Genomic DNA, 10,765 nt, shown 5'->3' on the forward strand with positions numbered 1-10,765 from the left:
CCTTCAAAAATCCCCTTGTTGTGCCTGACTTAAATTTACTTGAAATTTAACTTTTTCCATTGACGTATTTGAAAACACTGACTGTATTTGTAATCTTTTTGAGTCTAGTTACAACCCTTTGGAGAGATTTCAACAATATATGCACGGGGGTTGGTTATGTCAGGTTAATAACTACTATGTTACAGATAATATATTGTAGATGTTGATTTTACACATTCTATAGCTCCTTAAGCCATTAAAACAGCAACTTAATATTTGACATTGAACGTGTCCTCAAAACAGAATAACTGAGTATTGTAGTATCTTGTGTTTAAAATACAGTGTACTAACACATACAGTCTACAGTATTTTATTGATTCTTCACTTCAAAATTGTACTTTGATATTAGTATTCATACTGTTATTTTTGTTAGCACCCATTTCATTAAGGCCACCAAAAATTCTGTTTTTACCAAGATAATAAAGCTCAGGTATTTTTGAGGGAGGTGTTAATATAACATTTGTCAATATCCAGTGAAAAGCATTCATCGCCAAGGTTGTTTTTTTTAATAGATTCTATTGGAAAACTACAAACATTCCCTTTTTTTTGTCTGTCACAGAAAATGAAGCATGGTTAACCATATAGAGTCAATTTTAGCTCAAACAACTGTTTGTTCAATCATATTACCTATTGTAAAAAAACTGATGAAAACTTTAAGCGAGTGAGATGATGTAGCTCTGAAAGTCCCCTTTACATTTTTTCTGAATCTTTTGCTTTCCTACAATTTCTCACAAATGTTTTTGCTTGTCCCAAACAAAAACCCTAATCTCAAAACTTTCAGCGCTTAAAATGGTAACCACTGTAAAATATATGCTATTGCAGCTATGGCACATTTTATATAGAAATTAATGTTAGCATCAATTTAGTCATCTCCCTGCTGACATCAAACACATGCAAAAGCTTTGGTGTATATAAAAAAGGACAAGTTGATTTCATTTGGTTTCTGTTGACTGTGTTGTGCTTTTTAGAGGAAGCGAGACATCTGTTTCGATATTTGAAGTCCTATATTGCACATTCCGCAATGTTTGTGTAAAGGCATAAAATGACTCATGATACCAATATTGGATTTGAAGGCTTAGCCATTTTGTTGATCGTTGAACAGTCAAGCGATACAATTTGGATCGCGTTTTGCTTCCCGATTAACCTGTTGAGTTGTAATTCTTATTTGACTGTACATCCATGGTTCTGGCACTGCCGGGTACGGCCTGCTGACCCGGTTCAGAATATTTCAATGAGCAGCTGTATTTATCGGAATAGTGGACAATTTAGGTGATCGGGGGGTATCTAGGCGGCCGTCTATGTAATGAGGGGGAGGGGTAACTTGGTGTGCCTCAGTTACTTTTGATCGCAGCAAGAAAACGAGCGAATAAATTTGTGGAACAGGCCGAGTATGAGCGCTTGAATGTGATGCTTAGAAAGAGAGTAGAACTTTAAAGTTGCACATCTGAGACGAGGAAGAGGAAGTACGAGTCGGAGTAAGTACTTTTAAAGTAGAGAAAAAGAAGATGGAGGCCGTGAGATGCTTACCGCCTACGGCCATAAGGACGGGAAAGGTAGGATATACTTTTTTTTTAACATGCCACATGTGGACAGTGTTGTAGTAAAGGAGTATGAACTCGGTCCAAAATATTGTGAGAGTGATATTTCAAAAGGATATAGTATTAGTAGTTGAAGAACTTGTACAATGTTAAAAAAAACTCTATCAGCATTTTAAATATAAAAACTTCCCAGGTGAAAGTCAAAATAACCCAAGAATCAAGAATGATAATATACGTTAGCTACCACAACTGTTTCTCAATCATCATCAGCTACCGAATTCTGTTTGTCAATTATACTCCACCATATCGACAATTAAGCCAAGCTGTCAAGCATTTCCTGCTTATCAGAAACAAACACTTGTTCACGAACCGTAATTGCTGCATCAAAATCTGAATAATCGTGAATAGCCAAATATAGGCATAAGCATAAAAGAAATTAGTCTCTGGTAGTTGGAAGCAGTCTAGTAACACAGCAAACAAGCCACTCTAGCAAAATATACCTTTGGGACATGAACGCATAGGTAGAGAGAGTCAATGTAAGGTGACCAGTCATGGAGCAATGGTGATACAAATTACGAATGTGCAAATGATGCAGGGAGTTGTAAAGAAATTTAAAGTGTCCAATAATGCGATAATACTGATGAAAAAAAGATTTGCAAACAATCCAGTGTGACATATTCCACTATATTGTGGCTGTGGCTGTAGTCCATTGTGTGTTGTCGGTGCACATGGCTCTTGAGAGACGGGATTTCCTCACCTGGATTCACGGTGCCTAGCCATAAGTCTTTACATTACTGTTTTTAACCTGGGCATGTGTGTGTGTGTGTGTGGGAGGGCATTGTTTTTAAATACGTAACAGTTGCTTCTCACTGTGTGAAAAGTGCATCATAAATAAAATGTAATTGATTGCTGGGTTTGATTGAATATGGTAGTAAAGTCACTACATACTGTAGATGAGCAACAATAGCAAAAATGTCCCCATTAAATTGTAAGTCAACTGTTTAAGAAGTAAATGCCGAGGGGTAAGAACATGAAGACTGGTTACGCCAATGCGCTATAGCAACCTGGCTATCCAATCTGAATATATGGCAGCCATGTTGGGGAGGTCAATGATCCCATCAAAAGCATCCATCCATCCATTTTCTGAGCTGCTTATCCTCTCAAGGGTCTTGGGAGTGCTGGAACCTACCCCATCTATCTTCGAGCAGGAGTTAGTTGTTTGCCAGCCAATTGCAAAGCGTTGAAATTAAGTCATAGCTTGCTCATGCATCAACTCATTTTCATTAGCTTGACTTTTTTGTCGATGCCAAATCAGCCATTATCAATACATATTTGAAAAAAATGCAAAATATATATTTTTTAACCTGTGAAAGGTTACTCCCTGTTCCCTTGTTGTTATTGTATGGTGTTGTACAACTTGTACGCAACCATATGCTGCACAACGTAACAGCATTCTTGGTCTTTTGGTTTTCATGCCGTCTGCACACATAGAATGCACTGACGACTTTTACCTCTCTTGCTTAGCGTAGCTGTAGGCATTGAGCTCAAAGGGGTGTATGTTCATATCTCTGGGGAAGAAGCTATTGGAATATTCGCTGCTTTTAGTGTGCGTCGTTCGATCACGCCTACCAGAGGAAAGGAGCTAGAAAAGTCCAAGAGAATTTTGCCTCTCTTTGTCTTCAAGAGTAGGTAGGGTGGTACCAATAATCCTCTCCACAGTCCTAACTGTCGGTTGCAGTCAGAAAACTCACACAAGTTGAGAAAAACCCAATGCCAACCTTTTTGGCTTTGACATAGTGTCTCGCCAGACTCTGAAATGGGGAGATATTCACCCAGTCTATCTGAAGGCCATAGGCAGACAAACTGTGTAGGGGGCAGTTATGTAAATTTCAAATTCAGAATATCTTCTTTAGGGATGTACTGTAGTTTCAGAAATAGGGAGAACCAAAAAAAATTACTTGTTTAATCTCTTATTTGATGAGTGGGGAGGCACCCTGAAGGTCCAATATATGATATTGAAGAAAAATGTTTACCCTTTAAAATCCCTTCACTTACATATCACTCACAATGCTTCACCCCTTTTCAAAATTTCAATTTTTGGAAACCGGGCATTTTTTCCTCTCAGTGATGTCTGCATTGTACACGTGTAAATATTGATCTACAATGGGCCCAAGTAAAATCTCATTATCTGTCTAATACATGCACACTGATTTATTTATATTTTTTGTTCATGCCTCACTTTGGTATGCCTGAACACAAAGAAGGTATGTTGGCTCCAAAAGACAGAAAGGCTGGGTGTTTGCAAAGCACTCCATTTTAAAGCTGTGACGATTTAGTGAGTTGTCATTATGGTCTCACAGTGGGATGGGCCGTAGAGCTGGTCTTGAGTAACAATGGGTAATATCCCACTGCATGTGGGACCTTAGCATTCATTTGCCAAGCTCTTGTCAAACATTTAATTGGCTTGACTTCTTTTCGACTGGGTGGAGCTCACCTTTCCCAGTTTTAAATAGATTGCAGTTAAGGTTGTCACATAACAGGTTCAATGCAACAATGCTGGGTGGGGGCAGAAGGAATGGGGGTTGGGGGGGGATGGGACCACAGGCTGGCATGCGATGTGTGCTTAGGTATATGTGCGTGCATGGTGGTGTGTGAGTGTTTAGCTGGGTGTGTTTTGGAGCAGGTTAGTCTGGTGGATGTCGTGGGAACGCTCTTATTGGATGGCCAGGGGGCTGCTAGTTGCTGTGGGAGCGAAGCAACAAGTGGAAGGCTGGTGGGTGAGGGCGTGTGCAGGTTGGGTTGTTTGTGGAAAATCAGGTCCGTTCGGATGTGGGACATAGAGTGCTGAGCAAGTAGAATGTGGACAGGGCGAAGTGGGAAGAGGGAGTTGGGTCTTAGTACAAAAGGAAACAAATTGGATTTTACCGTACTCAAATGGGAAATAATACATATTATCCAGTCACTAAAGTGAGCTAGTGGCCTCAGATTTCTGACGTTGGGATCAAATGTTGGCTCCAGCCTCCTTATGTGAAGTTTTAATATTAAGGTGTGGACTTACTGTTAACTTTACCTCATCAAAGAGGTTTTCCAGTATCTTATACCAAATACAAGATCAAAAAAATAATTGAATATCTCAAATACGGCCGGGTGATATGGCATTGAATTTATATCACTGAGGAAAAGCCTTTCCTCCCGGCTTACCTAGGTGATAATGTACTGATTAATTTCCGTTTTTCCAGACGTGTTTTGTGCACCTATTGTGTAGTTGCCGTGTTATTTTCACGATAGATGGTTAATTTACCTGCGATGCTGGTCTTCACAGTTGGTTACCTGTTCTCTCTGCTGTAAGCAAGCCAGACATCCGTTAAAAGTATTGTAGCACTTAATCACTCATTCTGGTATGTAGAAGCTCTGCATTTCATGTTAGCTTAGCAGTTGACATGGCTTTTTCATCTCCTGTTATCTCTTCGTTCTCGGTGTGTCACACACAGCTACTCTTCATCGTCCGTTAGTGATAACGATACCTATCAGAACAAAGTTTAGTTCAGTGTGACTTAGAGGGGCTGTGCTAGGAAAGCATTTTGCCGCAGTCAGGAGGAAGCCATGATTGAGTGGGGAGATTGAGCTAAGCTTTCCTCTCAGCAGTTTGATGTGGACGTCCCATTGTTGAACCAGGTTGGAGCTGCTAAAAATGGTCCTATCAGATCTTGAAGCCGTTTTCACATGGAGACAAAGATGTCATCAACAAGGTTATCGCGGTCAGTCGGTAGAGTCGGTATCACAAAACCCATGCCCCCCCCAATTCTCGTATAAATACACTGTTGCATAGTAGGCCCAAGTGTTAACTAAAAGGAAGGCAGTTTTGTTCCTTAATAATAATTAAACAGTAGTTTTATTATTTCATAGCCACTGTAACTTTGTGCACACTTTGGACATTTACCCTATGCTTACCTGTAAGTAAATAAAAACAATGTAAAATAAGAAATTTTACCTGAAAAAATTTTTAGAAAAAATCAGTGGCGTAATGATTCTGTATTTTGGAAAGATCTATGGATGCCATAGCAATGAGCAATGAAAGTCGATTCCTTTATCTGCACCTTAATCCAGTTTCTTACCCTAATTTAGTAAAATTGTCCCATGCCCAAGCATCACGAAAGTTTCTTTTTTTTTTCCACAGTGCATTGTAATGGCAAAATGATTAATGTTGTACTGCTAATTGCGAGTCTAGCTATTTCCATGTGTATTTCCACATAAAATCAAGTTTTGTGTTAATCCAAATAGTGTATGCTGTATACAGTATATAAAAGCAACACCACGTTCTAAAGTTAACATTCTGTTCTAAAGTAACATTAGCGTCACCCACAGGACAGTGGTGTGAAGGTAGGCTTGCCCCTGTTTTGTAGCAATTTGTATCTTCCTCATTCTCTCGCCAACTCTTCACTTTAACTTCCTCCTACGAGTGCACCTCTTTCTTTTCTGGTCTGTATGGCCTTCGCTTCTTCCTCAGGTGTTTTAATCAAACGGCTAATGCTATAAAGGGAATTAACCTAGTGCCCTGTGGTCGCACTGGACCGCCATTGCATAATCCTGCATCTGTTCCGCCTCATCCAAAGCAATCATTCTCTTTTACAGCTCTCACGTCGGCACCATTGTTTTCTTGTTGTGTTGGCTCTCCCCACTTTCATCTCCATGTCTTCAGTGAGGCACACACCATTGCTTCTTCTCAGTGAAGTAATATCGAAACAAATGCTAAAGTGTATTTCAACCATGTGACAATTCCTTTATGTCACATTTAAGGTTTAATCCAGGATGTTTATACTCCTGACTCACACTAATATTTTAGACTTTTTGCACAATGGATATGCAGTGTCTTAATATGAAAATATGCATATTGGACATTTTTTTATGTTTAAGTCCATACATCCATTTTCTATTACACGTATCCTCAATAGGTTTGTGGGTGTTCTGGTGCTTATCTCTGCTAACTATAGGCAGCGTACATCATGAAATGGTTGCCAGCCAATTGCAGGGCACACATAGAGAACATTCACACATAAATTCACACCTACAGGCAATTTAGACTCTTCAGTTAACCAACTAGACATCTTTTACAACTGTGGGAGGAAAATGGAGTACCTATAGAAAACCTCAAGCAGGCACGGGGGAAACGTGCAAACTCCACACATAGGAGGCCACGATTTTAAAAATGCAGGCATCACAAGGGTAATAATGCTCAGTTTTTGATTGACACTCTTGGTGTGTTAGTTATTGTGCTTGATGTTTGCAGATGTGTGAAACTGCAGTGCTTTAAAAAAAAAAATCCCCCTGTTAAAGGAGTTCTTTAAAGTACACTATACTAGTGCCTCAAAGTACAAGTGTTTATATTTAGGACTTTTATTTAGTATAGTTGTGCGCTTCAAACACCCACCATTAGATAGCACCGCCAAGTTTCACAACATCCGGCCACTATCAATTCACATCAGTTTCCTTGCATTGGAAAGAGGTTAAGTCACGTGACGTCACATACTAAGAAAGTGTAACTGGATTGGCTGGGTCTTGGGTTCTGAACTGAAGTAACCGTGCCTTCTTAACACTGAATTTAGACAATTGTAGCCAGTTGAATCTCGGGAGACTGAAAATATTGCGTTTGAATTTTAAAGGTTGCATTTTTTTATATGGCGCATTTGTTAACATCCATCCATTGTCTTTGCCTCTTATCCTCACGAGGGTTGCGGGGAGTGCTGGAGCCTATCCCAACTGTCAAAGGCCAGGAGGCAGGGTACACCCTGAACTGGTTGCTAGCCAATCGCAGGGCACATAGAGACAAACAGCCAGACTCACAATCATACCTACGGGCAATTTAGAGTGTCCAATTAATGTTACATGTTTTTGGGATGTGGGAGGAAACCACAGTGCCCAGAGGAAACCCACACAGGCACGGGGAGAACATGCAAACTCCACACAGGCAGGTCCAAGATTGAACCCGGGACCTCAGAACCGTGAGGCCAACGCTTTGCCAGCTGATTCACCGTGCCGCCAATTTGTCAACATTGAAAAGTTAAACTAAATTACAGCTATTGAAAATGTGATCACTTTGAAATAACAATGTCAATTTTATAAAATATTTTCAGTGGCATTTTAATTCAAATCCTGGTTGCACATAATTACTTCCATAGTTTTGAGATACAAGTGTGGTTGTGGAATGAGAAAAACTTGTATCTAAAGGCAGTACTGTACTAACCCTGCAAATGGGCCATGGCTTCATTGACTTTTTTGGGGCACATGGCGGAAAAGACATGTCGATCAGTTTTTCCATTTTTCACATTGTTTTCTAACTTTCTGTGGTGGAGTGGGAGTGGGTCAATTTTGGGGACTCCAGTCTGTAGTGACTTTTCATGTACGTTAAACCCTCCGTAAAAAGAAAGTCTGTTATTGATACACACATAAAGTAGTTATATGTAATCTGTTCCATGACACTGAATTTCCCATGAGCTACAGGCATTCATTTTGTCTTCATTGGTGTCACAGCTGGAGGCTTCCTCAGTTGACATTGGGGCAAGAGGCAGCATTAGCTGTGGCGTAGTCGCCAGTCATCCACAGGGCACACACAGACCACCGCTTGCACTCACATTCACTTTGAGTTTTCAGTTATCCTAACATGCATTCACCATTCTGTCAAAAACCTGGCCAAATATGCACATTTTCCTGTAAACTCAAGTAGTCATCACAAGAAAAAACACTTCTTATTAACTTTTCTTTTTTGTTTGTCAACCTTTTACAACTTTTAAAAAAATGTAAATTTTGTATTGTTAATGTCCTGGGGGGGGGGGTCACTAAAGTAAGTAATTTCTAGTTTCTGTGATCAAAAGTACTCACCTTTTATAGAGACCCTCAGTGTGACGGAGAAACAGATATGTTTTCGTGGAGTGCAAATATTGCTTAGTTGTTTTTTTCAGATTTTTTTTCTAGAGTTAGGGTGATGTACCACTGAAAACAACAAGTATATTAATGCACGTTTAAAACTTTTGTCACATTGTTCTCTGTGATTGACTGCCAACCAGTCCAGGGTGTACCCTGTCTCTCGCTCATACATAGCCTGGAATGGGTTCAGCTCACCCGTGGACCCTGATGAGGACAATCACTTTTCAAATCTAAAGTAATACAAAGACTAATTATCCAATAGGAAATTATGTCAAGTGAATTAATTTTTTTCCAGGCTTATGATACAGTTGTTAAACGCTCGAACACAACTATCATACCAGTAGACAAGGTAACTAATGTGTAATAACAATAAAGAAAAAAAATTACAACCCTTGCTCTTTGAAAACCCCAGACAAGGGTGATGGAAAAGCAAAGTATTTGCTAAGAGACACTGCCACCGTCTGGTATTTCATGGGTATTGCAGTAACGAATAAATGCATGTCTTCCAGGCGGTGATGTCTTCAGGTGAGGACGGTCTTATCGGGATCCCCTTCCCGGAGCACAGCAACGAGCTACTGTCCCACCTCAATGACCAGAGGCGCTCGGGGCTCCTATGTGATCTCACTCTGACCTCTCGCGGGGCACGCTACCCAACCCACCGCTCCGTCATGGCCGCCGTCAGTCTCTACTTCCGCCGCCTCTTCGGGTCAGAAGAAGGTGGCTTTGGCGAGGGTGGCAGTGGCGGAGGTTTCAGCGTGTGCCAGCTCGACTGCGTTGCTCCCGACGCCCTGGACGCCCTGCTGGAGTTCGCCTACACAGCCACCCTGACCATCCCCTGCTCCGGGATGAGGGACGTTTTGCGAGGGGCTCAGGTTCTGGGCATTCAGTGTGTGGCGGACGCCTGTCGGGACATCCTGGGGGAGAAGGCAGTGCTGGACGAAGAAGAGGAGAAGAGGGACCAACACACTTCTGCTCTTCGCCTGGGAGAAGAGCATGTATCCCGAAGGAAAACTGACAAAAAGAAGGTGAAAAAAGTTGGGCCGCAACACATCGATTCATTGGTGAACCCGCTGCCTGCTTCTCCCATCTCGTACCCCGCACCTGGATCAGAGAGCTTGCGCTCGTTGACCCCTGCCCGGCCCCCCAGCCCTGAACCTGAAGAACGTCTCTTCAGATGGAGACAGAATGGGGACCCCGAGGCGGTCCGGGTACCAGAGAGGGGGCCCACATTAAACGGAGGCCACCTCCATTGGATACTCGAACGACCCCCACAGGACAAACTGTCCGAGGAAGACGACATGGAGGGGTTTGGCAACGAAGGTACACTGATGGAAAGCACCTCCACCACTTCCCCTGTGGCCGAGCCGGGAGAAGGCGCAGCGGCAGCTTCTGCGACGACGGCGATGGGAGTCGGCAGAAAAAGGAAGTCGCAAATGCCTCAGCAGTGCCCCGTCTGTCAGAAGATTATCCACGGGGCGGGAAAACTGCCTCGACACATGAGGACACACACCGGAGAGAAGCCCTTCCAATGCACTGCCTGCGGGGTTCGCTTCACCAGGTACGGACGCTTCCAGAAAACTATACTAGAAATCTGTTCACGGTCACAAATCTATCTGAGCTGACTTGATGAGAGAGAGGCTACACGCTGGACTGATACCTCGTTTACCACAGGACTGACACAATCACACTCGCTCTTCTGTGTCCCAGCTGGCCTGCACGGTCACTCCTCTTTCAACATTCAGGGTTGGGCCCTTTTAGGTGTGCCATTGCTCCATTGTTTTTATTTTTTTACTAAGCAAGGTTGTGATTATCATTAAGAATTGTAATAATTAAATAATTAAAATGAATAATTGGCAAGGGAAACAATCACAATAATTACATGCAAGTACATTGGGCATGTGTGCGTGTGCCCTGATTTATTTTTTTTGTTTTCTCCTCCCGAGTATTTTCAGTCACTCTATTTACTTATAAGCTACTGTCTGTCTGTTATCTAGTATCTAACGCTTTGCCTTTTTGGACAGTTTGAAAACTGAAATCTATCGGTCTCTATCTGCAGCAGGGTGAATGACTGGTTAGCACGTCTCCACCCTCACAGTTCAGAGGGTTTGGATTGCTCTGGCTTCCTTTCACATTCCAAAACTATTTCTATTGAGCATTCACGAGACCGAAAAGATCAGATAAATATATATATATATATATATATATATAGTATATATAATTTATTTTGTCTTTTGCAGCATATTTCCCCCCTGCCCCACAGCTGATGT

The 10,765-nt window shown here is 41.7% G+C and overlaps 1 protein-coding gene across 2 annotated transcripts in view; it reads left to right on the forward strand.

The window, feature by feature from the left end:
• Positions 1-10,765, forward strand: part of zbtb7b (zinc finger and BTB domain containing 7B) — a 32,914-nt gene that overhangs the window by 18,930 nt on the left and 3,219 nt on the right. For both annotated transcript variants that reach the window (XM_061821024.1, XM_061821023.1), the window contains one exon: positions 9,008-10,056. In XM_061821024.1, the coding sequence (XP_061677008.1) occupies positions 9,014-10,056 (1,043 nt within the window). In that variant the 5' untranslated portion in view covers positions 9,008-9,013. The remainder of the gene's footprint in view (positions 1-9,007; positions 10,057-10,765) is intronic.

This window comes from Syngnathoides biaculeatus, chromosome 5 (assembly GCF_019802595.1).
Source record: "Syngnathoides biaculeatus isolate LvHL_M chromosome 5, ASM1980259v1, whole genome shotgun sequence".
NCBI classification, from domain to species: domain Eukaryota; kingdom Metazoa; phylum Chordata; class Actinopteri; order Syngnathiformes; family Syngnathidae; genus Syngnathoides; species Syngnathoides biaculeatus.